At 42.9% G+C, this 27,618-nt stretch overlaps 2 protein-coding genes, 1 non-coding gene and 1 pseudogene across 17 annotated transcripts in view; 3 read left to right on the top strand and 1 right to left on the bottom strand.

Annotated features, from left to right (window-relative positions):
• The window catches only part of PIGX (phosphatidylinositol glycan anchor biosynthesis class X), a 36,482-nt gene extending 9,337 nt beyond the window's left edge, over window positions 1–27,145 (bottom strand). For 2 of the 11 annotated variants that reach the window (XM_005545288.5, XM_074030699.1), the window contains exons 1-3: window positions 26,706–27,145; window positions 12,346–12,409; window positions 6,272–6,413 (exon numbers count right to left, since the gene is read on the bottom strand). In XM_005545288.5, coding sequence (XP_005545345.3) covers window positions 6,272–6,413; window positions 12,346–12,409; window positions 26,706–26,727 — 228 coding nt within the window. In that variant the 5' untranslated portion in view covers window positions 26,728–27,145. Of the gene's footprint in view, window positions 1–372; window positions 493–6,271; window positions 6,414–6,933; window positions 7,055–7,464; window positions 7,490–8,418; window positions 8,463–12,345; window positions 12,410–16,980; window positions 17,320–26,397; window positions 26,523–26,705 lie in introns of those variants that run through there. The other 9 variants (XM_005545290.4, XM_074030700.1, XM_065539636.2 and 6 more) reach the window with 8 other exon arrangements.
• On the top strand, window positions 14,015–14,051 carry LOC123572045 (U7 small nuclear RNA; annotated as a pseudogene).
• On the top strand, window positions 16,988–24,181 carry CEP19 (centrosomal protein 19). 5 transcript variants are annotated; one of them, XM_065539640.2, is made up of 3 exons: window positions 16,988–17,134; window positions 21,391–21,587; window positions 22,499–24,181. In XM_065539640.2, the coding sequence occupies exons 2-3, from the start codon at window positions 21,446–21,448 to the stop codon at window positions 22,858–22,860; spliced, it is 504 nt and encodes a 167-aa protein (XP_065395712.1). In that variant the 5' UTR covers window positions 16,988–17,134; window positions 21,391–21,445; the 3' UTR covers window positions 22,861–24,181. The 5 variants fall into 5 exon arrangements, with proteins under 5 accessions (XP_065395712.1, XP_005545350.1, XP_065395711.1 ...); XM_005545293.5 differs by having other exon boundaries at window positions 21,388–21,587; XM_065539639.2 differs by having other exon boundaries at window positions 16,988–17,686.
• LOC123571971 (U6 spliceosomal RNA) lies at window positions 21,150–21,255 on the top strand. The gene has a single exon (XR_006696329.2). It is a non-coding gene; the product is annotated as a U6 spliceosomal RNA (small nuclear RNA).
• Window positions 27,146–27,618: the final 473 nt, after the last annotated feature.

Genomic DNA, 27,618 nt, shown 5'->3' with positions numbered 1-27,618 from the left:
TGCTGGGATTACAGGCTTGAGCCACCGCGCCCGGCGAGGAAGATTTTTTAAAAGTGAAAACCGGAAGACTATATTCAGACACACAGAGCAGTGTCAAGTTTGCCCCCTTTACAAACAACTTCCATTCCCCTTCCATCCTCAATTTTAAGGAGAGAAACAGAAGACAATTTATGGTTAATAAAAGTTTGCTTACTAAAAATAAACTGGGGGAATTATATTCTAGGGTACCAAATTTCCCCATAATAAAAATTATTCCTATAATATTTTCTTATTAGTCTGTGTTTAGGTGACAAAACAGGTACCTAAGAACTGAGAAATTTTGTGAATATAGCATTATTCAATAAGCACAAAAACGATGACAAAGGGTAAAACCTGTATTGAGTTAAAATGACTGGTATCATTCTGACAATTTCCTGTTCTTCAGAGAAGCAAGTGAGGGCAGTGAGTATGAGCACTGCGGTCAGGAAGTCAAAGCAAAGGCCAGCACTCTTTCTAGAGAGGGTATAAAAAGTTAATGGAAAAAATAGTAAATGATTTCTTAAAATAATATGGTAAAAACTATTTTATAGAAAAGTATAGTATTCACCAAAAGTGAAAGTGTACACATGGAAGAAATTAGGCCTGAGTTATAACATGTATATTTATTTATTACACACATATATATATCCACGCATACATACATATTTATGTACACACACACATATATCCACATACACACACAGGCATTATACACATGACCTATGTGTACATGTATGGATGTACACACACACATAACTTCTCTTTAGATTGTCCATGCAAAACCTGGGCATAACTTAAAGAAACAAACAGCATTAACTCCTTCCCATCACATCAAGCATCCTAACTGTCCTCTGACAGTGACACCAAGTGCTATGTTTTCTTTTCATGTTGTTCCTTTTCCGTTAATCACAGCAGGAACAGAACTCCTTGGCAAAAGTCAAGGAATTGTATCATCTCATGAGTCATAGGGGACCTTAGAAGTAATAAAATTAAACCACTGTACCAACAAAGGTATTTTTCAGGTATACCGCCACTGCTTGAGTACTTCCAGTGACTGGAAGGAAGCTCATTATTATGAGTCATCGCGATCTATCTACCGTTATAAGGTTATTTCTTTTTCATGAGTAGAAACTTTATGTACTAGCCTGTAACATTTATCAGTTGTTCTTGCTTACAATGTCTGCAATAAATTCATTCCTTATTCCACTAGGGATCCTTCAATCATCAGAAGGCAACCATAGCTGCTGCCACGAAGTCTTCTCCTGACAAGGGAAATGTTCACAGTTCTCCTGGGTTCTCATGACATGGTTTCCAAATCATTCCTCATATTAGCTGCCTTTGAAATACTCATAGAGTACAGTAGCAGTATTATCTTCTTTAGGCAAAACTTGCATTAGCTTTTTGGCAGCCTTATCTCACTATGCTTTATATGCACCTACTATCTTATTTTTTGAGACGGAGTCTCACTCTGTCACCCAGGCTGGAGTGCAGTGGCACAATCATGGTGCACTGCAGCCTTGATCTCCTGGGCTCAAGCGATTCTCCTGCCTTATCCTCCCAAAGAGCTGGGATAATAGGCATGAGCCACCGTACCTAGCCTCTTCTTTTTTCAAGACAAGATCTCACTCTGTCACCCTGGCTGGAGAGCAGTGGCGTGATCACAGCTCACTGAAGTCTCAACCATCCAGGCTCAAGCAACCCTTACACCTCAGCCTCCCAAGTAGCTGAGACTATAGACATACGCCACCATGCCCAGCTAATTTTTTGTATTTTTAGTAGAGATGAGGTTTCACCATGTTGGCCAGGCTGGTCTCGAACTCCTGACCTCATGATCCTCCTGTGTTGGCCTCCCAAAGTGTTGGGATTACAGGCGTGAGCCACCACGCCTGACAGTTAACTAATTTTTAAACTTTTTGGTAGAGATTCTCACTGCGTTGCCTGGGTTGGTTCAAACTCCTTGGCCTCAAGCAATCTTCCTACCTCGGTCTCCCAAAGTGCTTGGATTACAGGTATGAATGAGTCACTGAGCCCAGCCGTCTGTGATATTTCTGTCACACATCTTACTTTTACATATGGTATCAATGCTATGCTACATTGTTATTATTTTTGTCAATTATCTTGTAAAGAGATTGAAATAGTAAAAAAAAAAAAAAAAAGGAAGTCTTACATATTTACCCTGTAGTTACCACCTGTCATCATCTTCGCTCCTCTGTGTGTAACATCTTTTTTTCTCTACTTTAAACATTTTCTTTATCATTGTTTTAAGCTATTTGATTATCATGTACCTTTATATAGTTTTCTTCATGTTCTTGTACTTCAGCATCTTTCATATTTGAGTTTATAGTTTTCATTACATTCAGAAAGTTTTCAGTCAAATTTTCTTCAAATATTTTTTCCATCTCTCTCTCTCACTTTACCCTTTGGGGACTCCAGTGACATGTAGGGCAAGCCACTTAGTTGTTACACAGTTCATTAATGCTCTGTTCACCTTGGAAATTTGTTTCTTATCTGTTTTACATTTTTGATAGTTTCTATTGCAGTATCTTCAAGTTCATTCATCTTTTCTTCTGCAATATTTGATCTGCCACTAACTCATTCAGTGTATTTTTCATCTCACACACTGCAGTCTTAATCTTTAGAAGTTCAATGCTGACTTTTAAAAATATCTTCCACGTTTCCAGTTAAATTCTGAACACATGGGATGCAGTTACAGTAACTGTTTTAATGGCCTGTTAATTCTTTTTTTTTTTAGACGGAGTTGCAGTTTCCCTCTTGTTGCCCAGGCTGGAGTACAATGGCGCGATCTCAACTCACTGCAACCTCCGCCTCCGGGATGCAAGTGATTCTCCTGCCTCGGCCGCCAAGTAGCTGGTGGTGCCCACCACCACGCCTGGCTAATTTTTTGTATTTTTAGTAGAGACGGGGTTTCACCATGTTGGCCAGGCTGGTCTCGAACTCCTGACCTCAAGTGATCCACCTGCCTCAGCCTCCCAAAGTGCTGGGATTATAGGCGTGAACCACCAACCCCGGTCTATGGCCTGTTAATTCTAACATCTGGGGCAATTCTAGATTGGTTTTAACTGATTGAGTCACCTCCTCATTATAGGTCATTTTTTTCCCCCACATCCTTGCTTAGCTGCTAATTTTTTATTAGAGTTAAGAAATTGCTGATTTGATCTTGCTGGATACGTCTGTATTCCTATACATATTCTTGAGCTTTGTTTGCAATGCAGATAGTTTACTTAGAAACAGTTTGATTTTTTTTTAAGGTTTTGCTTTTAAGATTTGTTATGCAGGACTAAAGCAACGTTCAGTTTGCGGCTAAGTATTCCCTGCTACTGAGTAAAAGTTCTCTGTTTATCCGTTGTTCAAGAAATTATAAGGCTTTTCTCAGTTTGGTTGTTGGGACGAGGTACTACTCCTGTCCCTGTGTGAGTGCAGTTACTCAACAGAGACACACTGTTACCGCTCATTTTGTTAGATGGTTCTTTCCCTGGCATCAGGTAGTTTCCTAACATATAAACACTGAAAAATACTCAGCTACATACTTGAAAGGAACTTTCTGTTATTTCTGGAGTTCTGCCTCCATGAAGCTCTCTCCTCTCTGGTACACTGTCTTGTGAATTCCAGTGACCTCTGTCTGCCCAGAATCTCAACTTTACCTCCTCAACTCAAAAAGTCCACTAGGCTCTGCTTGAGTTTCTCCTCCCTGCATTAAGCCTGAAAACATTCTCAAGGAAATAAGCTGGATGACAGCAGGGCTCACCTCACTTATTTCCCTTCTCTTGGATATCTCTGCCCTTCATTGCCTGATACCCAATGACTTTTCCCATTATTTCATATATTTTGTTTATTTCTTGCTTGTTTCAAGTAAGAGACTAAATCTGTTACCTGTTCTCCACTTGTCCACTTATTAAGCATAAGCCTTAATACTACATACTTTGAGTAAAACTTACGGTTTCAGAAAGTGTTTCCATTTTGACCTATAAAACAGCAATTTTATATGTTTCAATCTAATATTATACTGCTTTCAAAGAATCTAAGATATTTTGATGAAAAAATACATTTAATAACCCTACCTAAAAAAGTAAAATGAGGTTTATTTGATCTGCCTTATCCTTGGTGAACCTACTTAAGGCTTGCATTTATTTTCAAATTATTCACAAACCATCACAAGCTCCTTACAAAGCATTTTGCTGGCACATCACTCATTTAGTTTGGGCCCACAGTTCCATTTGCTGCAGCCAAAAATTTTATTTCCTGGAGCAGAGTCAAGACATTAATCCAGGTATACAAGCATCAGTCAGTCCCTACATATAAGTTCCTTCTACCCAGTTACACTTATTATATAATAATACTTAGCATAACAAAGTTTTTCTGTACAAGGAATTGGGCCACAATCTCAACTAGGCAGAAGCAAGCAGCATCTAATATGTCAGGCATCAAATTCCATATATTTAAATGTCACAAATGTAACATCTATTTTTCTAGAAGTTTCCAAAATAAAGAAGTACCTACACTTACAAGGCTTATAATTAGGGATTAGAAGATTAGAAAGCAGAAAATCAAGACCAAGATAAACTTGTTAATCAATCTATAATGGCACTCTCTACCTGTACCCTTGTAACAGTCAACCTTCAAACATCCAAATCTCATCCCCATCCAAAGGTACGACTTTTTGGGTAATCCCCATCCAAAAAACTTCCATTTTATTAGAACACAGTAAGTGATTTTATTAAGTAGATTTAAATATGATTCCAACCCATGTCCTTACAAGCCAAAAACTGTGTTGAAATTTGAAATCCATTATTTTAAATTTGAAAAGCCTCACTTAGAATTCATAATTCATTGAAGAAAAGAAATAAATGAGATCCTTCTGGCTGGTGGCTCACGCCTATAATCCCAGCACTTTGGGAGGCCAAGGCGAGCGGATCACCTGAGGTCGGGAGATCGAGATCAGCCAGGCCAACATGGTGAAACCCCCACTCTACTAAAAATACAAAAATTAGCCGGGCATGGTGGCATGCACCTGTAATCCTAGCTACTTGGGAGGCTGACGCAGGAGCACTCGAACCTGGGAGGCAGAGGTTGCAGTGAGCCGAGATTGTGCCAATACACTCCAGCCTAGGCAACAGAGACACTGTCTCAAAAAAAAAAAAAAAATTAATTAAATTTTAAAAAATGAGGTCCTTCCATAATTGTATGTGTATGTGAACTGTGATACATACACAAAAAACTGAGAACACACTTGGTGATTGGGGTTGACGTAGGTAGAATGCTATCATTGCATACCTTTCTATATCTACTCAATGAACCCTTGAGAATGCAATTACTTATTCAAAAAAAATTAAAATACAATAAACGGGTAAAGAAACTGGCCTAAACCACGATTAGAAATAAACAAACTGCCATCATGAATAACTATAGATGCATCTATTTTATAGTTTTAAAAATTATAAGTAGATTATAATCTTATCAACTAAGACAGTGTCTCCCAAAATTTCTTAACAGAAATCACCTGGGTTACATATACCTACTACGTACCCACAATAATTTAAAAAAAAAAAAGAAATCATCTGGGTTCTTCAAACCAGATTTTCAGGTCCAATCTAGACCTAATGAATCAGGATTTCCCAGGAAGGCAATAATCTGTACAAACGTGCCCCCAAGGAATTCTTATCAAAGTCAAGGAAACTCTTCTAACTAAGGGGTAAGATTTAGGCCCAGCAAGGGCAACAATATTGCAACCAGACAATCCTGGATCCATTTATTGGCTCTTCCATTTACCTATATGATTTTGGATAAGTTACTTGGCCTCGTTGTGCCTCAGTTTTTTTTGTTTGTTTGTTTGTTTGTTTTTTGAGACAAAATCTCATTCTGACGCCCAGGCTGGAATGCAATGATGCGACACTTACCCAGATGTTGGGGTATATGTCATTCTCATTAACAAAGTTGCTGTTGAGGCACTATTTACTAATCATTAATTTTCTCAAGACATACACATACACACAGATAATTTTCTTAGTCACTGAGCTGTGAACCATCTTGCTAAAAAGCATTTAACTAGCTCAGTTTAATTGGCTTATTCCTGACAAGAGTCACTCACTTGACAAAGACTATGTCCATTCTATCTCTAAAAATGTCACTTTACACACTTTAACAAAATGAAAAGGAAACCTGCTATTTTTTCTTAGTCCAAACTATAGCACCCCTAAATTAATTTCTCTCCCAAAAAATCCCCTAATCACTGTACCTCTGTTATGTTTCTCTCTCGTAATGAAGCCAACTCATATGGATCCACAAAAAGTCCTGCAGGAATGTCCTGTTTAATTAAGAGTCGGCAGGTCTGTAAGTCCTCAATGCTTTCTCCAAACTTCACTTTGATTAAAAGGTCTCTGTAAGACAAGTACATTTAAAGTAAATCTCTTCATTCAACTGTTAAATGAGATAACATAACACTGTATTCCTATTAGTGAAAACACTGTATTTCAAAATTCATTTTCCAAAAGTAGATTATAAAGTCAAATGAAATATTTATAACATGTCAGAATCATCCATTAGATCTTTCATAATTCATGTCATAAGCCACTATAGCATTATTGTAAAAATAGACAAAGATCAATGGAAAGGAATGGAATCCAGTAACACTCACACAATTTTCAATAAAGGTACCAACGTAATTTAATGGGGAAAGGATAGTCTTTTCAACAAATGGTACTGAAACAACTGGATATTTACATAGAAAAAAATAGGCCACAAGGCAGGCATGGTGGTTCATGCCTATAATCCTAGTACTTTGGAAGGCTGAGGCAGGTGTACTGCCTGATCTCAGGAGTTCGAGACCAGCCTGGGTAACATGGCGAGACTCGGTCTCTACCAAAAATACAAAAATTAGCCGGGCATGGTGGCACATGCCTGTGGTCCAGCTACTCAGGAGGCTGAGGCAAGAGAATCTCTTGAGCCTGGGAGGTGGAGGGTGCAGTGAACCAAGATCATGCCCCTGTACTCCAGCCTGGGTGACAGAGCAAATCCCCATCTAAAAAAAAGAAAAAAGAAAAAAATAGGCTGAGGATGGTGGCTCATGCCTGTAATCCCAGCACTTTGGGAAGCTGATGCAGGAGGATTGTTTGAAGCCAGGAGTTTGAGACCAGCCTAAGCAGTATGGAGAGACCCGTCACTAAAAAAAATTTAAAAATTAGCCAGGCGTGGTGATGTGTGCCTATAGTCCCAACTATAAGGGAGGGTGTGGTAGGAGAATCTTTTGAGCCCAGGAGGTCAAGGCTGCAGTGAGCTCTGATAGCACCACTATGTTCCAGCTTGGGGGATAGAGACAAGACCCTGTCTCAAAAAAAAAAAAAGAGAGATAGAGAGAGAAGATATATTTTTTTAAAAAGCTAAATGCAACTTTAAGAGATGAAGAATATAATTTCTGAAATAAAAACTTACTCAGACGTAATTAAAAGCCATTAGATGCTGAAGAAGAAAAGACCAGTGACTTGGAGACAGAGCAACAGAAACTATCCACGCTGAAGCACAGACAAGAAAAAAGACCAGGGAGAAAAAAAGAACAGCCTCCAAGGCCTTTACACAATATCAAGTAGTCTAGTATACATATATTTGGAGTTCCTAAAATAGAGAAGAGAATGTAACAGAAAAAAAAATGAAGATATAATGGCTGAACACTTTCTGAATTTCATAAAAATTATAAGTCTACAAATCCAAGAAGCCCAACCAACTCCAAGCAGGATAAATACAAAGAATATCACATCAAGGCATATTATTATCCAGTCAATGGGAAACAATCTTAAAAGTTATCAATAATTATGTAGAGATTAACAAAGATAAGAATAAGCTAGAAGATAATGGAGCAACTTATTTAAAGTAGTAAAAGAAAAGCGGCTGTCAATCTAGAATTTTATATCCAGGAGGAAAATCTTCCAAAAATAAAGGCAAAACAAAGATTCAGACAAACAAAACTAAGAGAATTTGTCACTGCAAGAAATGACAGATAGTAAATGATACTAGATAGAAACATAAATCTATAAGAAAGAAGAGATCTGAAATGGTAACTATGTGGGGGAATATAAAATACTTTTTTCTCATGTTTTAATTGCTTTCAAATATGATTGCTAGACAAATTGGAGCCCTTGAGCATTGCTGGTGGGAATGTAAAATGATGTGGCCACTATGGGAAACTCTATGACAATTTTTCAAAAACACAGAATTATCACATGATCCAGCAATTCCACTTCTGGGTACATGAAGCAGGCATTTAAGAGGCAACAGCCAAAAGGCAGGAGCCACCAAAGTGCCCGTCAACAATGAACGGACAAGCAGAATGTGGTCTCAACATACAATGGAATTTATTCAGCTTTAAAAAGAAGGGAAACTCTGCCATACCCTAAAACACGAAGCAACGGTGAGAACATTATGCTCAGTGAAATAAGCTAGTCACAAATATTATATGATTCTACTTATATGAGGTACCCAGAGGAGTCAAATTCACAGCGACAAGAATGCTGGTTGCCAGGAGCTGGGAGAAGGAGAAATGAGTAGTTATTGCTTAATAGGCAAATTGCTTGTACAAAATAAAGAGTTCTGCAAATGAATGGTGGTGATGGTAGCACAATAATGTGAATGTACTTGATGCCACTGAATTGTACACTTAAAAATAGTTAAAATTAGGCTGGGCGTGGTGGCTCACGCCTGTAATCCCAGTACTTTGGGAGGCTGAAGCAGGCGGATCATGTGGTCAGGAGATGGAGACCATCCTGGCCAACATGGTGAAACCCTGTCCCACAAAAATTATCTAGGCGTGCTGGCATGTGCCTGTAATCCGGAGGCTGAGGCAGGAGAATCGCTTGAACGCGGGAGTCAGAGGTTGCAGTGAGCCGAGATCGCGCCACTGCACTCCAGCCTGGGCGACAGAGCGAGACTCCATCTCAAAAAATAAAAAATAGGCCGGGCGCGGTGGCTCAAGCCTGTAATCCCAGCACTTTGGGAGGCCGAGGCGGGCGGATCACAAGGTCAGGAGATCGAGACCATCCTGGCTAACACCGTGAAACTCCGTCTCTACTAAAAAATACAAAAAACTAGCCGGGCGCGGTGGCGGCGCCTGTAGTCCCAGCTACTCGGGAGGCTGAGGCAGGAGAATGGCGTAAACCCGGGAGGCGGAGCTTGCAGTGAGCCGAGATCGCGCCACTGCCTCCAGCCTGGGGCACAGAGCAAGACTCCGTCTCAAAAAATAAATAAATAAATAAATAAATAAAATAAAAAATAAAAAAAGTTAAAATTGTCAATTTTATGTTATGGGTATTTTATCACAATTAAAATAAATAATGTAAAAAGTGACTGCTTAAAGAAAAACCAATAACAATATATTATGGGGCTCATAACGCAAGTAAAAAATAAAGTAAAATATGTGATAACAACAGCATAGAAAAGAGAAGGAGATGAAACTGTCCTGATAAAACAGTATCTGTGACATGGAATAAAATTATTTGAAGGTAGACTGTGATAGGTAACGATTGCACATTGTAAACCCTAAAGCAGCAAATTAAAACCAGAGAGAGATGGCTAATTAGCCAACACTTGAGATAAAACAGAATGCTTAATAAATACTCAATGTATCCAAAATAAGGCAAGAAAAAAAGAAGACTAGATGCAACAAAGAGAAAAACAAATAGAAAAAAAAGTAGCTAGATATATTTAAACCAAACCAACCATATTAATATTTACATTAAAAATAAATGGTCTAATCACTCCAGTTAGAATGCAGAGACTGACAGATGGATAAAACAGCAACTCCTTTCACAGGCTCTTGGGATTTGGAAAGAAAAAAAAGGCCACCCTTAACTATATGCTATCTACAGAAAACACACTGACGATAAAGACGATACAAGTAAAAGGATAAAAAAGATATGCAAATATAATAATAAATATGGGATGGCTATATTAATAGTAGAATAAGGGGACTCCAGAACAAGGAATATTGTCAGTCGTAAAGAAAGACATTACACAAAGATAAAGGGGTCAACTCATCCAGTTCATCAAGAACATATCAAGAGCATCAAGAACAATCCTAAATGTAGCATACACACCCAAAAACAGAGCTTCACATAGTCATTGTTAAATTCTATTAAACATTAAAGGAATACATAATACCAATGCTACACAAGCAGAAACTAGAGAAGAAGAAAATGTTTCCCAATCAATAAGGCCAGCAATGCCCTGACAGCGAAACCAGAATAAGGCATCACAAGAGAGTCATGGGCCAATAGCCTTCGTGAACATACAAGTGAAAATACCTAGCAAGTTATTAGCAAAACAAATCCAGATCTATTTCAAGAAGATAACATCGCATGACCAAGGAGTAGGTTCACTATTGGAAACATCAATGTACTTCATCATATTAACAGAATAAAATATAAGAATTGTATGATCCTCTCAAAACAGAGGAAGAAAAAGTATCTGACAAAATTTAACACCCAATCATGGGGGAAAAAAAAAAAACCTCTCAGGAAACCAGAAACTTAAGAGAAAGTCCTCAACTCATAAAAAGCTATCTACAAAAAACCTAACACAAATATACTTCATGGTGAAATAACTATACCCTTCCCCCTTTTTTTTTTTTTGAGACAGAGTCTCACTCTGTGCAGTGGCACAATCTCGGCTCACTGCAACCTCTGCCTCCCAGGTTCAAGTGATTCTCCTGCCTCAGCCTCCTGAGTAGCTGGGATTACAGGCGCCTGCCACCACACTCGGCTAATGTTTTGTATTTTTAGTAGAGATGGGGTTTCACCATGTTGGCCAGGTTGGTCTTGAACTCCCGATCTCGTGATCTGCCGGCCTCGGCCTCCCAAAGTGCTGGGATTACAGGCGTGAGCCACTGCACCCGGCATAAAAAAAAGTTTAAAAAAAATAAATAAATCAGAATTTATATATCAAGTATCTGAGAATCATTTCAAAATAATCACCTTGAGAAGCTTCAGTTTGGGGAAGTTTTCTTGAGAAATGGTTTCCACACCCTTTTCCCAGACTTTTAAAGATCTTCAATATAGGCAAATATTCATCTTTTGAAGATAGTTTCTTTTTTGGAAACAGCTTGGTCATTTAGAATCAACAGTAGTAAGAAATAGTGACTTAGAGTAGTGTATCATAGTACTTGAGATGGCTTTGAAGTATACTAGTACTAAATCTGAGTCAGAGCTCTATCACCCTAATTTCTACCAAATTATTTAAATTCTTTGAGCTCTACCTCCCTCATCTGAAAAATAAGAAAAAATCATCTATCTCATGCCATTGTGAAGATTAAATGGAATATTGTATATATAGGCACTGGTTGTATATATAAAAATATACTGTATATGAGACGGTGTGTGTAGGTTCTATACAAATACTATGCTATTTGAGGCCGGGTGCGGTGGCTCAAGCCTGTAATCCCAGCACTTTGGGAGGCCGAGACGGGTGGATCACGAGGTCAGGAGATCGAGACCATCCTGGCTAACACGGTGAAACCCCGTCTCTACTAAAAAATACAAAAAACTAGCCGGGCGAGGTGGCGCGCGCCTGTAGTCCCAGCTACTCGGGAGGCTGAGGCAGGAGAATGGCGGGAACCCGGGAGGCGGAGCTTGCAGTGAGCTGAGATCCGGCCACTGCACTCCAGCCTGGGCAACAGAGCGAGACTCCGTCTCAAAAAAAAAAAAACAAAAAACAAATACTATGCTATTTGATATAGGGTACTTAAGCATCTGAGGATTTTGGTGTCCTCGGGGGAGGTCCAGGAGGAACCAATCCCCTCAGATACCAAGGGACAATTGTACGTGGTAAACAATACATATTTGTTTTCTTCTTTGCTCCACTCAATTAATCATTATTTCAAAGTGTGAACCACATATGCCATCACTGAGTAACTATGAGGAAGCAAGTGATTTTTCTCTTTTCTTTTTGAGACAGAGTCTTGCTCTGTTGCCCAGGATGGAGTACAGTGGCATGATTTCAGTTCACCACAACCTCCACCTCCTGGGTTCAAGCGATTCTCCTGCCTCAGCCTCCGGAGTAGCTGGGACTACAGGTGTGTGCACCACCATGCCCAACTAATTTTTGTATTTTTAGTAGAGACAGGGTTTCACTATGTTGGCCAGGCTGATCTCGAACTCCTGACCTTGTGATCTGCCCACCTCCGCCTCCCAAAGTGTTGGGATTACAGATGAGAGCCACCGCATCCGGCCTGATTTTTCAACTTATACATATTTCAACCATCAATTTTTTGCTCTCAATTATATGAGACATTATTTTAATAGAAATAGAAATCAATGGGCAACTTACCTGTGGAAACCATCTTTCAAAACTTCTTGCCTCAAAATAATTTCAGAACACATGGCCCTTGTGCCTATAAGAGCCAAAAGATATTTTTAAAAAAATAAAAGCACTGAATAAAATAATATTTAAGTAATTAGAAAAGAGTTATTTTAGTAGGCTTTACTTGCCTAGAAAATCTAACCAACCTAAAAAGAAACTTCTAAAATTTAAGCAATTTGAGATATACATACTTGTAATATAGCACTGTGGTTAAGAACAATGACTCTGAAGTTAGATTGCCTGATTTCAAATCCCAGTCTGCAACTTAATAGCCGTGTCAACTTTGGGCAAGATAGTTTATCTCTCTACTAGCTGTCATAAGAATTTAATATATATGTAGAAGCACTTAGAACAGCAGTAAGAATACATATTAAGTGTTCTATATAAGTGTTTGTTATTAATATTACTTTATTCAGGTGATCCCAAGATGCCAAAAAGGAACAGGACGGCTAAAGAGCCAGGAAATCTCCATTTTGGCCCTAGTTCACCGAAACTGTGTTATCAGATAGATACATACTGGCAACTTCTATACTCTAACATCCATGCCTACAAAACCAGGAAAATGGTACATTTATGCCTTGTGGAGATGCTGGAAGGTTTAAAAAAAAAAAAAAGAAAGAAAGAAAGAAAGCTGGAGGCACTTAAAGCTTCAATGGGTTCCACTGTAAACTTAGAATAACCAGAAATCTCAGTGCACTGACTTCATCCAGACTCCAGACATTCAAGCTGTTACTCAGAGCCAGGTGTGCCAGCTTGCACCTGAGGTGGGAGGATTGCTTGAACCCACGGGATGGGGACTGCAGTGAGCTACGATTACACCACTGCACTCAAGCCTGGGTGACAGAGAGAGACCTTGTCTCTAAACACAAAAAAAGAAAACTATTACTCAATGTAAGCATCTTAAAACTCAAAATTCAGTTACTATTGACCAGCAACTCTGCCAGGCATTTGCTATGGAACTTTGTCCCATTTTAAAAGCTGTAAATCTGTGGGAAGAACATTTTAAAAACACACAAGCCTGGACAACATAGCAAGACTCCATCTCCATTAAGAAAAATACAAAAATTAGCTACTTAGGAGGCTTAGGTGGGAGGATGGCTTAAGGCCAGGAGGCAGAGGGAGGCTGCAGTGAGCAGAGACTGTACCACTTCACTCCAGCCTGGGTGACAAAGCCAGACCTTGTCTCAAAACAAAACAAAACCAAACCAACAAAACACACACACACACAGAAAACTATATATTACTATATATTATTTGCATAATCCTGTTATTATCGTTGCATATTGCTGAATCCATTCGATGTATTTCTGAAAAGATATATTAAGAAAAACGATGCGAAGGTGAAACTATCTGAAGGAATGAGAAAAGAATAGAAAAAAATAACATTTTTAAAATAACATCTAACGTGCTAGAGATCCTCTACTTGATGCTTTCGTATGTGTTTTAACTTTCACAATCTATAGCAAAATAAGCAAAATTACTGCCATTTGTTTGCAGGAGGAAACTTGAACTTCTAAAGCATTAGTAAATGGCCCTGGGTCATACAACTAACTACCTGACCGAATAGAAGAAAGGTATGCCTGACTTTTAAAGCCTAAAATACTTCCACTTTCAACACTAAAATTGAAAGAGATTTTAGTGTTACAGCTCTTTTAGAATTTGTCTAGTTACATTTCACTGGAAAACCTCCAACCCTCAAAAAAGAAATTGTATTTGCTTTGGAGAAGCATATGATCTTTTCCCAAATAAACAAATCCCCAAATCCCATATGTATCTTATACTAATCCAGATTTTTATTTGTTCTTTTTTTATTTTTATTTATTTATTTATTTTTTTGAGACGGAGTCTCACTTTGTCGCCAGGCTGCAGTGCAGTGGCACGATCTCGGCTCACTGTAACCTCTGCCTCCCGGGTTCAAGTGATTCTCCTGCCTCAGCCTCCGGAGTAGCTGGGACTACGGGCACCCACCATCACGCCCAGCTAATTCTTGTATTTTTAGTAGAGATGGGGTTTCACCGTGTTAGCCAGGCTGGTCTCGATCTCTTGACCTGGTTATCTGCCCGCCTCGGCCTCCCAAATGCCAGGATTACAGGCGTGGGCAACAGCACCCAGCCAAGGCTCTACCTCTTAAAAAAAAGAACAAAAAGCCCAGGCGTCGTGACTTATGCCTGCAATCCCAGCACTCTGGGAGGGCGAGGCGGACAGATCACAAGGTCAAGAGTTTGAGACCATGCTGGCCAACATGGTGAAACTCTGTCTTTACCAAAATACAAAAAATTAGCCAGGTGTGGTGGTGTGCACCTGTAGTCCCAGCTACTTGGAAGGCTGAGGCAGAAGAATCGCGTGAACCTGGGAGGTGGAGGTTGTAATGAGCCGATATCACGCCACCGCACTCCAGCCTGGCGACAGAGCGAGACTCCGTCTCAAAAAAAAAAAAAAAAAGAGAGACAGGGCCTTACTCTGTCACACAAGCTGGAGTGCAGTGGCATGATCACAGCTCACTGCAGCCTTGAACCTCTGGGCTCAAGCAATCCTCCTACGTCAGCCTCCCAAGTAGCTAGGATTACAGGCCCACGCCACCACACCTGGCTAGTTTTACATTTTTTTGTAGAGACAAGGTCTTGCTATGTTTTCCAGGCTGGTCTTGAACTCTTGGCCTCAAGCAATCCTCCCACCTCAGCCTCCCAATGTGTTAGAATTTCAGGTGTGAGTCGCTGTACCCAGCACAAATCCAGATTTTTCTTCATCATGTTTAATTTTAACAGGGGTAGGGTGGGAAGTGAGGGCTACTATCCAACTATAAATTAAATTAGAAGAAAAATTATTAACAGGTTTAAATTCTATCGGTATGTACACCAGACAGCAGTTGATCACTGGGACCGGAGAAAGGCTAATTTACAAATAGTATAGCAAATACTATAATATTATGACTTTAAAGGCAAAAGTACCACTTTTAAAAAGAATTTGTTGGATATGAATTTACCTTCAACATTTTTCCTCTTAAATATTACTTTGGTTGTGGTGAACTGGCTCTGGAAATTGACTCCTTTTTTTTTTTTTTTTTTTTTTTTGAGACGGAGTCTCACTCTGTGGCCCAGGCTGGAGTGCAGTGGCCCAATCTCAGCTCACTGCAAGCTCCTTCTCCCGGGTTCACGCCATTCTCCTGCCTCAGCCTCCCGAGTAGCTGGGACTACAGGCGCCCGCCGCCTCGCCCGGCTAGTTTTTTGTATTTTTTAGTAGAGATGGGGTTTCACCGTGTTAGCCAGGATGGTCTCGATCTCCTGACCTCGTGATCCACCCGTCTCGGCCTCCCAAAGTGCTGGGATTACAGGCTTGAGCCACCGCACCCGGCCAATTGACTCCTTTTTACTTTTTTTCTTTTTGAGACAGAGTCTCCTTCTGTCACCCAGACTGGAGTGCAACGGCGCGATCTCAGCTCACTGCAACCTTGGCCTCCCTAGTTCAAGCGATTCTCCTGCCTTAGCCTCCCGAGTAGCTGGGATTACAGGCCCACGCCATCAGGCCCGGCTAATTTTGACCCCTTTTTAATTATAAAATGCCAATGCTGGAAGCCTCTAGAGATGACCAAATCCAACTGTTTAAAAATTCTTCTGGCCGGGCATGGTGGTTCACGCCTGTAATCCCGGCACTTTGGGAGGCTGAGGAGGGTGGACCACCTGAGGTCAGGAGTTCAAGACCAGCCTGACCAATATGGCAAAACCCCGTCTCTACTAAAATACAAAAAATTAGCTGGGCATGGTGGCGGGCGCCTGTAATAATCCCAGCTACTTGCGAGGTTGAGGCAGAAGAATTGCTTGAACTTGGGAGGCGGAGGTTGCAGTGAGCCGAGATCGCGCCATTGCACTCCAGCCTGGGCAAGTGAGACTCCATCTCAAAAAAAAAAAAAAAAGAAATTGTTGGCCTCATAATCCTTTGTTTAGATAAACTTGAAAACCCAGTATGTAAACACACAAGCAGAAATGCACTGATTGACACATACTAAATGGATCTAAATGGTACCAAGGATGACAGAAACATCCTCATTTTACAGATGGAGAAACTTGCCGGGTTTGTGCTTTCCTCCCGTCAAACCTTACCACTTTATTGTAACTATTCCCGCGCTTGCCTGCCTCAGTAGTACAAGCAGTTTGCCAACTACTACTTGCACGAACAACTAGCAGTTTGCACGCAGTCCTATATTCGGTTTAGGCATTCTCAGGCCTCACAGGGCGCTAAGGCCTTGCTGGCCCCTTGGTGATCAGAAGCTTCGTGCAACCCAAGAGCGTCCCAAGACGCCTGACGGCTGACTTTCCTTCTCAGGACCTTAGTGACAGGGCGGCCAGTCCAGCCTGGGAACCGCAGGGCCCGAGCCCCACTCTCCGGAGACCCGGGATCCGCCGCAGAGCAAAGCGCACGGGAGCGCCGGGGGCGGGAGGAGGGCACGCGGCTCTAGCGTTTGACCTCCTCCGGCTGGCCCTGCTGATCTAAGTCCCGCGCCGGGTCCCCACATCCCCGTAACCGGCGGAGAGGCCGGGGAGCCGCGACCGCTCCCCACGCTCCGGCCCCCAAGCCCCGCCCGCATTCCGCAGCCCCGCCCCTTACCCGCGTCAGAGCGCGCGGCGCCGAGGACCGCGGGGGACCCGCGCGTGAGCCCGGTCGCCGCCCCGAGGAGCAGCCAGGCGACCGCCCGAACCGCCGCCACCCGAACCGCCAGGACGCCGGAGGCCGGACGCCCGAGAGGGGCGCGCGGGGCCAGGTGCGGACGCAGGAAGGGGCCTGGCTGCCCGCAGCTCCTACGGCGCGCTGCCCCAGATTTACCGGCCGGGACAGAGGGCTGGGTGCGCCCCTGGCGCCCGCGGTTCCCCGCGGCCTGTAGCCCCGGCCCCCACAGGTTCCCGCGCGGCGTGAGGCGGCCGTCCCGGCCCCGCCGTTCCCCTCTCCGCCCACCCGGGGGCGGGCGAGGAGCTGCGCACGCGCGGGGACGCGCGCCCGGCCTGTTGCTGTGGAAACGGCTCGGCCAGCGCCCCCCAGAATCCCTGCACGCCGAGGTGGGAGCCGGTGGACCGTGCCCCCGGCCGGCCCCACCTCCGCTTCCCGGTGTTTGAGGGTTCGGGCCTCCGGCCGGGGAGTTCACCCCTCGGGCTCGTCAGTAGGGCTGTGGCTGTGGCCTCTTCCTGCAGCGCCAGGCTCCGCCCGGCCTCAAAGTCGGCTTAGGTGCTTTCCGTGCGCTGCGGTTGGGTGGAAAAACCCACGCCTGGGTGTTTAGACGTTGGCCTGCAGAAGATGTCATTTCTGTATTTCTCTAAGGGTAAGAAAGCCAGCCTTGCACTAGTGGAGACGTGAGTAGGGAAAGAATCGTCTACCGTTTGGCGACATCCGTACCCTTAGGTGCTGTGGGGCTTCCTAACAAGATTGTAGGCAGTTCCTGATCTCTGGAGAGAGGAGTATTCGTGTCCAGGAAGAATAATTGTATAAACGTGGCCTCCTTCTTCCTGAACAGAGTGTAATCTGTAAGCAGGCCAAGAGAGCACAGGCGGCTTGGAGTGGAATAGAGGGCTCTAGAGCTGGTGTCTCAAAGGGGAAACAATGTATGTCAAAAGATACTATCCAAAACTGAAAATAGCCGGGCAAGGTGGCTCACGCCTATAGTCCCAGCACTTTGGGCGAATCACCTGAGGTCAGGAGTTCGAGACTAGCCTGGCCAACATGGCGAAACCCCGTCGCTACTGAAAATACAATTAGCTGGGCGTGGTGGTAGGCACCTGTAATTCCAGCTACTTGGGAGGCTGAGGCACGAGAATCGCTTGAACCCGGGAGGTGGAGGTTGCAGTGAGCCGAGATCACACCACTGCACTGCAGCCTGGGCGACAGAGCGAGACTTGTTTCAAAAAAATAAAAACTGAAAATGGTAGTATAAGCATGTTTCTTAAGAAATGGAGAGAGAAATTTTGGAAGGCATGCTTTTTAAAATTCAATCCGGCTCCGTATGAAGAGGAGTAGGGCCAAGGACTATAGTTTGTTGTTATAAGCCTTATAGAATTATTTTATATTCCAAATACAAACATTACTTCAACAAAAATTAAAGTTAAATTTTAAAAAGAGTCTAGTAAAAAAAACTACATTATTTGAGCACCAACTGCATACATCTTTGAGGAGTACAGCCACTGCGTCAGTGTGTGTAGTTTATATTGTGCCCAGTAGGTTCTAGTTTACTAACATCAAATTTTAGTTAGGTGAATTGGGAGTAGTATTCGTTGAAAAACAAAAAAAAGCTGGGCGCGGTGGCTCACGCCTGTAATCCCAGCACTTTGGGAGGCCGAGGCGGGCGGATCACAAGGTCAGGAGATCGAGACCACGGTGAAACCCCGTCTCTACTAAAAATACAAAAAACTAGCCGGGCGCGGTGGCGGGAGCCTGTAGTCCCAGCTACTCGGGAGGCTGAGGCAGGAGAATGGCGTGAACCCGGGAGGCGGAGCTTGCAGTGAGCCGAGATCGCGCCACTGCACTCCAGCCTGGGCGACAGAGCGAGACTCCGTCTCAAAAAAAAAAAAAAAAAAAAAGGAAAAGAGAAGGAAAAGAAGGAGAAAATGGTGTGGGATCATTGCATCAGATTAGAGGTAGAGCACAGTAATTTTTTAAAGTTTTTTTTTTTTTTTTTTTTTTTGAGACGGAGTCTCGCTGTGTCTCCCAGGCTGGAGTGCAGTGGCGTGATCTCGGCTCACTGCAAGCTCCGCCTCCCGGGTTCCCGCCATTCTCCCGCCTCAGCCTCCCAAGTAGCTGAGACTACAGGCGCCCGCCACCACGCCCGGCTAGTTTTTTGTATTTTTAGTAGAGACGGGGTTTCACCATGTTAGCCAGGATAGTCTCGATCTCCTGACCTCGTGATCCACCCGCCTCGGCCTCCCAAAGTGCTGGGATTACAGGCTTGAGCCACCGCGCCCGGCTAAAGTTTTTTTTTTTTTAAAGAATAGGCTTATCACGCTTTGGAGAGGCTGTTGTGCAGTGGCACCATCTCAACTCACTGCAGCCTCAAACTCCTGGGTTCAAGCGATTCTCCCACCGTGGCCTTTGGAGTATCTGGGACTACAGGTGCATGCTGCCATGCCTGGCCAATTTTTAAATTTTTTGTAGAGACATGGTCATGGGCTCACTGTGTTGCCCAGGCTGGTCTCAAACTCCTGGCCTCAAGGGATCTTCCCTCCTTGGCCTCCCAAAGTGTTGGGATTACAGGCCTGAGCCACCATGGCTGCCTCCATCTTTTTGAGATGGAATCTTGCTCTGTCACCCAGGCTGGAATGCAGTGGTACCGTCTCGGCTCACTGTGACCTCCACCTCCCAGGTTCAAGTGAGTCTCCTGCCTCGGCCTCTCAAGTGGCTGGGATTACAGGCACCTGCCACTATGCCCAGCTAATTTTTGGATGTTTAGTAGGGACGTGGTGTCACCATGTTGGCCAGGCTGGTCTTGAACTCCTGACCTCAAGTGATCTGCCCACCTCAGCCTCCCAAAGTGCTGACTGGGGTGAGCCACTGTGCCTGGGCTTATACGTGATTAATTTTCTAAGAGTAAAAATTCTCATGTCCAACAATAAGTGTGAATAATATGATTTTAGTACATCCATAAAATACAATACTTAGCAGTCGTATAAAATGTTACATTGTAGTAAAACATTTAATGACAAAATAATAACATATGTTGTTAAATTTGAACTTCAGGAAATAGCTTGTACGACCATGTGTGAAACATACTTAAACTATATGCCTAGAAAAAAGACTGGACACAATTAAGGGTGATTATTTTCTATATGTTTCCCCTCTCCTTTGCCCCCAGTATTCTACAATGAAGGTGTATAATCACTGCTAAGTATTTTATTAAAAGTATGTTCCTAATAGTGATTCTTCAGCAGAACTGAGTTCACGAAAATATCATACCCTATGCCACTTTACCTCAATGTTTCTTAACATTTACAAATCTTTCTGAGAATGTCATAGTCACATCTAAAGCACTGCTTAGGAGATTAAGTGTATTATTTGGGCATTGAGGGTGGGGAAAGGAAGGGAGAATAGTAAGTATTCATCTATTAATAGCTGTGCTTCTTGTAGCTAGAAGAATATCATATAGTGAGACACGTAGGCCAAAATAAAAGCCGTGCAGATGTTACTGACTTGTATATGAAGAAGATGATTCTGTATCAGGTCTGCTTTTTGATCAGGCTTCTAGACTGTAAGTGCTTACGAAAATGTACAGGTACCATCATTTTAATTCATAGCATTAAACAATGTATGGAATGCCTACTACTTTCCAGGTATTATGCTGAGATATTGTGGTGAAAAATGAATATGCCCCCACCCTCATATACCATATTGACTAGAAGGGAAGATAGATGATTAAATAAATAATAACGAAAAACTCTAGTAAATTGGGAAAGTACAAAGGAGACAGCTCTGGACTGGTGAACCTCTCAGGACAAAATGATTAAGGTTAAAAAACTCATAGTACCTTGATACCGAGGATGCTTGATATGCCCTTTTTTAATTGATAAATAGTAAAGACCCTATAGGTCAGCTATTGGACTGACTTAGGGGTTCATATTCAATCTTCAGTAAGAGTGCAGTACACTAAGAGGTTCACACTGGATTGCATCCCCAGATTCACATATGAACAAGTCTATATCCTTGAGAACACCAGAGAGCCTTAGGGATCCAACAAATTGAAACTAACCCAGGACCAAACTGAACCTTCAGGGCAGCTCTCAAAATAGGAAGCTCTCTTTGTGGTCGCTTCAGCACACATACACCACAATTGGGATGATACAGAGAAGATTAGCATGGCCCCTGCGCAAGGATGACACACAAATTCATGAAGATTCTACATTTTAATTTTTAAAAAATATTGAGCTTCACAGGCTGAGCATCTGTGGCCAGAGCTAGACTAGAATCGGATCTTCTGGGGCAAAGGGGCGAGGGGAATGAATGACATTTATCCAACACCTAGTTGTTTTTTCCCTGTAGCAGGAAGTCATTATGCAACTTACACATTTCCATCAGATTTCCTCTGACTTACCCTGACATGTACGTGGGAATGATGTGCACTGCCAAGAAATGTGGGATTAGGGTTCAGCCTCCAGCTATTGTCTTAATCTATGAGAGTGAAGTCAAGGGGAAAATTCGCCAGCGCATTATGCCAGTTCGAAACTTTTCAAAGTTTTCAGGTAACTTTTGTCTTATCTTGCCTCCTGTCTTAAATATTCTCTAAATACAGGTTCACATCATGACTCTGTCAGGGATTGGATGTGTGACACTGGATGAATTACTTAGTGTCAATGAGCTTCAGTTTCCTAATCTATAAAAGGGAATTTTTTTTCCAGTTTGATAATTAATAATCTTTTTGGGATTGCTACCTAGGTTAAATGATATAGCATTATGCAATAATATTAATTCCCTTCTCTCCTTCCAAATGTTTTTTATTTGTAGTCTTAATATTTTATTAATACCACTACTGCTATCTAAAAGCTATAATATCACTTTTCTTCTCAGACATATTCTCCAGTTGAAAGTGTTTAATATCTCTACAAAGTGATTTTTAAGTTAAAGAAGTCGAAACTATATCTCTCCTTCTCCCACCACACTGAAAGCTCAATATAAAAGAATAGTTCGGCCGGGCGCGGTGGCTCACGCCTGTAATCCCAGCACTTTGGGAGGCCTAGACGGGCGGATCACGAGGTCAGGAGATCGAGACCATCCTGGCTAACACGGTGAAACCCCGTCTCTACTGAAAATACAAAAAATTAGCCAGGCGTGGTGGCGGGCGCCTGTAGTCCCAGCTACACGGCAGGCTGAGGCAGGAGAATGGCGTGAACCCGGTAGGCAGAGCTTGCAGTGAGTGGAGATGGCGCCACTGCACTCCAGCCTGGGCGACAGAGCGAGACTCCGTCTCAAAAAAAAAAAAAAAAAAAAAAGAATAGTTCTACAAAATAATTCATTTCAATCAAGCCATTTAGCTACTTGACTATATGGAGATAATGCTTTCAGGGTTCAGAGTTTTTGTTCCATTTTGGCTGTTGCAGTAGTTTGTGGCGTATATGATGTATGTGGTATATAGTTTTCTTCTTCTCTCTCCCAGATTGCACCAGAGCTGCTGAACAATTAAAGAATAATCCTCGACACAAGAGTTACCTAGAACAAGTATCCCTGAGGCAGCTAGAGAAGCTATTCAGTTTTTTACGAGGTTACTTGTCAGGGCAGAGTTTGGCAGAAACAATGGAACAAATTCGAAGGGAAACAACCATTGATCCTGAGGAAGACCTGAACAAACTAGATGACAAGGAGCTTGCCAAAAGGAAGAGCATCATGGATGAACTTTTTGAGAAAAATCAGAAGAAGAAGGATGATCCAAATTTTGTTTATGACATTGAGGTTGAATTCCCACAGGACGATCAACTGCAGTCCTGTGGCTGGGACACAGAGTCAACCGATGAGTTCTGACACCAACCACTCAAAACATGCATCAGGCCAGCAGAACATCCGTGTCAGAGTCAGCCGATGAGTTATGATACCAAACCCTCAAAACATGCATCGGGCCAGCAGAACATCCATGTTTATTACCAGACTGGTTCTGGAAAAAGCTTTAAAGAATACTAAATACATATGTGGGGTTATAGGGGATTGACCATGTTACTTTTCAAAACCAGGACATTTACAGCATCTACTAGGTAGGTGCAGGAGGAATGTGTGAAAAATAGAATAAAGGAATCTGCCTTTAAGGAGTTTACAATCATGCCGGGTGTGGTGGCTCACACCTGTAATCCCAGCACTTTGGGAGGCTGAGGCGGGTGGATCACCTAAGGTCAGGAGTTCAAGACCAGCCTGGCCGACATGGTGAAACCTCGTCTCTACTAAAAATACAAAAATTAGCCAGGCGTGGTGGCGGGTGCCTGTAATCCCAGCTACTCGGGAGGCTGAGGCAGGAGAATCGCTTGAACCCAGGAGGCGGAGGTTGCAGTGAGCCGAGATCGCACCATTCTACTCCAGCCTGGGCGACGAGCAAAACTCTCAAAAAAAAAAAAAAAGGAGCTTACAATCTAACTGAAGATGTCAAAACTTGTGAAAAACTAGCAGTATTAAGCAACAAAAACATTAGAGCCAAATGCATGATAAAGGCTAAAGAAGGCCAGAGCGTATATTACTGTAGAGTAGAATAGTAAGGGAAGGCTTTGTCCTTTAGTAAAGGGATAGGAGTTGGCCTGGCCCTTGACATAGTAGTGTTTAGGTATATGCTTATGTGGATTCCTAATAAGAGCAACTGAAAAGAAGGAGAGGGGAAGTAGTAAAGGGACAAGAAACAATTTTTTTTGAGGAACGATAAGCAAATTATAGTTTGACAAGATTGGGGGGCATATATGGTTACCAGGGCATTACCTCGTATGTGTTACACCTTTATATGTATTTATCTCTGGAAAAGCGTGCCCTGCAAAATTCCCTACAGCTGCAAGCAGATGTCAGTTGATGGACAGAGGGGAATTCTGCCCCTCCGGTATCAGGAAATTATATATTAAAGACATTGTGAAACGCTGAACCTCTTCCCTTAAATAAAAGGTTTGTTTGTAAAATGGGAAATCCACCCATAATAAATGAACAATAGGCACTGCCAGTTTAGGTCTGTTCATGACTGGATCTGCAAGAGGGCATCTTCGTTTAACAACGTCTGTGATTTGATACGTTTATCCTTATTACAGTATTGTATAATTGGTAGAAATTCTGTTTTCTACAAGGAAATTGATGTTTATTAAATAAAACTGAAAATAATTACTCACTGTTTCTACCTGTTCACTTCCACTCTCCTTATCAGTAAGCGCTTCATTAAAAGGGAGCTCATTCTTGTGATATCACCAGAGTTTTGAAATAGTCAGATCTCATACATATAGTAGCCAAAGGGAGCCAAATAATTTTCTGAATTAGAGATTTTTCCATATCTACATAGTATTCCTTTATTCTGTTGTATAGATATAGGTAGTTTATTTTTTATTTGAGACAGGGTCTCACTCTCACCCAGGCTGGAGTGCAGTGGCATGATCACAGCTCACCACAGCTTCAACCTCCTGGGCTCAAGTGAGTCTCCCCCCTCAGCCTCCCAAGTAGCTGAGAATACAGGTGCCTGTCACCACACCTGGCTAATTTCTGTATTTTTTGTAGAGACAGGGTTTCACCATGTTGCCCAGGCTGGTCTCCAGCTCCTGGGCTCAAGTGATCCGCCTCAGCCTACCAAAGTGCTAGGATTACAGACGAGCCACTGCGCCTGGCTATAGGTAACTTATTTTAAAATTTGTCCTTGGGTTGCTGGGCGCGGTGGCTCACACCTATAATCCCAGGACTTTGGGAGGCCAAGGCGGGCGGATCACCTGAGGTCAGGAGTTCGAGACCAGCCTGACCAACATGGAGAAACCCCATCTCTACTAAAAATGCAAAATTAGCCAGGTGTGGTGGTGCATGCCTGTAATCCCAGCTACTCGGGAGGCTGAGGCAGGAGAATCACTTGAACCCGGGAGGTGGAGGTTGCAGTGAGCCAAGGTCACACCATTTCACTCCATCCTGAGCAACAAGAGTGAAATCCCATCCCCCCCCAAAAAAAAATTGTCCTCAGGTTGTTTTCTCCTTTCATGACTACAAACAGTGCTACAGGAAATAACCTTGTACATTCTCTGTTTTGCACATATGCAAGGATATCTATTAGATAAATGCCTAAAGGGGAATTACTAAGTATGTCCATTCTAAGTTTTAATAGATGCTAAGTTGTCTTCAATGGACGTTCATCCATTCATTCATTAAGTATTTGTAGATAATGAGCACCTACTACATTCTAAGCCTGTACTCTTCTGGAGTTTGGGTTACAGCAGTATATACAACAAAGTCCTGGGTTTACAGTTGGGGAGCAGAGACATAAATGCATAGAATAGTGTCATCAGATGATAAGTGCTCAAAAGAAAACGGTGAAAAGGAGAATGATAGAGGGGATGGGAGCCACTGTTTTAGATCATGTGATGAGCAAAGGCCTGAAGGAGGTAAGGGAAAATTGGTATGCATTTCAGGATTAGCAGGGAAAGGTAAGTGCGCTACCCTGGGGCTGGAGTGTGCCTTGCATGTTTGAGGAGGAGCAGGAGGCCAATGTGGCTAATACAAATTGTGCAAGAGAAGAAACGGTAGGAGATGAGGTTGGAGTGCGTTTTACCAATGCGTAGTACTTACTATGAAGGTTGTACCAACTTAAACTATCAGCAATACATTTGAGTACCCCCATTTCCCCCATATACTCATCAATGGAGAATGTTACAAACTTTTCAAGTTTTGCCAATTTTGTAATATAAAAGTGGTATCTCATAGTTTTGATTTGCATTTCTCTTATTTTGAGGGGGTCTGAGTATCATACATTTAAGAGCCTTTTTTTTTTTTAAAGACTGAGTCTCTGTCGCCAGGCCAGAGTGCAGTGGCACAATCTCAGCTCCCTGCAACCTCCACCCCCTGGATTCAAGCAATTCTCCCACCTCAGCTGCCTGAGTAGCTGGGACTACAGGCATACACCACCATGCCAGGCTAATTTTTGTATTTTTAGTAGAGACGGGGCTTCATCATGTTGGTTGGCCAGGATGGTCTCGATCTCTTGACCTCATGATCTGCCCACCTTGGACTCCCAAATTGCTGGGATTACAGGCGTGAGCCACCACACACAGCCAAGAGCCATTTTTTATTAAATAACTTAAGTACTTTGTTCATTTTTTTGGTGGGTTGCTGGTCTTTTCCTTACAGGTTTATTAAAGTTGTTTATTAAGGAAATGAGTCCTTAGTCTATGATATAAGTTGCAAATATTTCCACCTTGTCATTTTAAAAAGTTTGATATTTTTTCCAGGTAGAATGTTTTAATGTGGTAAAATGTATGAATATTTTTCTCTACACATCTGCACCTTTTGTCATATGTAGAAAAACATTCCCCACAAGATTTTTTTTTTTTTTTTGAGATGGAGACTCACTCTGTTGCCCAGGCTGGAGTGTAGTGACACGATCTCGGCTCACTGCAAGCTCTGCCTCCCAGGTTCAAGCGATTCTCCTGCCTCCGCCTCTCCAGTAGCTGGGACTACAGGCGCCGCCACCACGCCTGTATTTTTGGTAGAGACGGTTTCGCCATGTTGGCCAGGCTGGTCTCAAACTCCTGACCTCAGGTGATTCACCCGCCTCGGCCTGGGCCTCCCAAAGGGCAGCCACCGCGCCCTGTCAAGATTATTGATTTGAAATATCATCTTTCTCATATACTAAATTCCCACATGCATCAAATAGTTACCTTTTAATGATGTCATTATCATCTGCAGCACACTTCCCAATTCGCGTTTTGTTTTTTCTTTTTGAGACGAGTCTCGCTCTGCCGCCCAGGCTGGAGCGCGGTGGCGCGATCTGGGCTCACTGCAAGCTCCGCCTCCCGGGTTCCCGCCATTCTCCTGCCTCAGCCTCCCGAGTAGCTGGGACCACAGGCGCCGCCACCGCGCCCGGCTAATTTTTGTATTTTAGTAGAGACGGGGTTTCACCGTGTTAGCCAGGATGGTCTCGATCTCCTGACCTCGTGATCCGCCTGCCTCGGCCTCCCAAAGTGCTGGGATTACAGGCTTGAGCCACCGCGCCCGGCCATGAATTATTATTATTATTATTTTTTTTTTTTTTAAGGCAGCTCTATAGAGACAGAAAGAAGATGACGGCTGCCTGGGGCTGAGGCTGGGAATTGATTACGGCTGCCTGGGGCTGAGGCTGGGAATTGATTACGGCTGCCTGGGGCTGAGGCTGGGAATTGATTACGGCTGCCTGGGGCTGAGGCTGGGAATTGATTACGGCTGCCTGGGGCTGAGGCTGGGAATTGATTACGGCTGCCTGGGGCTGAGGCTGGGAATTGATTACGGCTGCCTGGGGCTGAGGCTGGGAATTGATTACGGCTGCCTGGGGCTGAGGCTGGGAATTGATTACGGCTGCCTGGGGCTGAGGCTGGGAATTGATTATGGCTGCCTGGGGCTGAGGCTGGGAATTGATTATGGCTGCCTGGGGCTGAGGATGGGAACTGATTATGGCTGCCTGGGGCTGAGAATGGGAACTGACTGCAGGTGGGGATGGGAGATGATATTTTGGGAGTTGATGCAAACACTTTAAAACTGGATTGTGTCTTGTTTTCACAGTTCTATAAATTAACTGTAATTGATTTGTGCACTTAA

Source organism: Macaca fascicularis, chromosome 2, assembly GCF_037993035.2.
Source record: "Macaca fascicularis isolate 582-1 chromosome 2, T2T-MFA8v1.1".
NCBI classification, from domain to species: domain Eukaryota; kingdom Metazoa; phylum Chordata; class Mammalia; order Primates; family Cercopithecidae; genus Macaca; species Macaca fascicularis.
This window is presented reverse-complemented; position numbering and strand designations above follow the sequence as displayed.

Coding starts and splice junctions, on each gene's coding strand:
- CEP19 (XM_065539640.2), top strand. CDS start 21,446: ATGTACGTGGGAATGATGTGCACTGCCAAGAAATGTGGGATTAGGGTT. Junction 21,588..22,498: donor AAACTTTTCAAAGTTTTCAG/GTAACTTTTGTC, acceptor TCTCTCTCCCAG/ATTGCACCAGAGCTGCTGAA.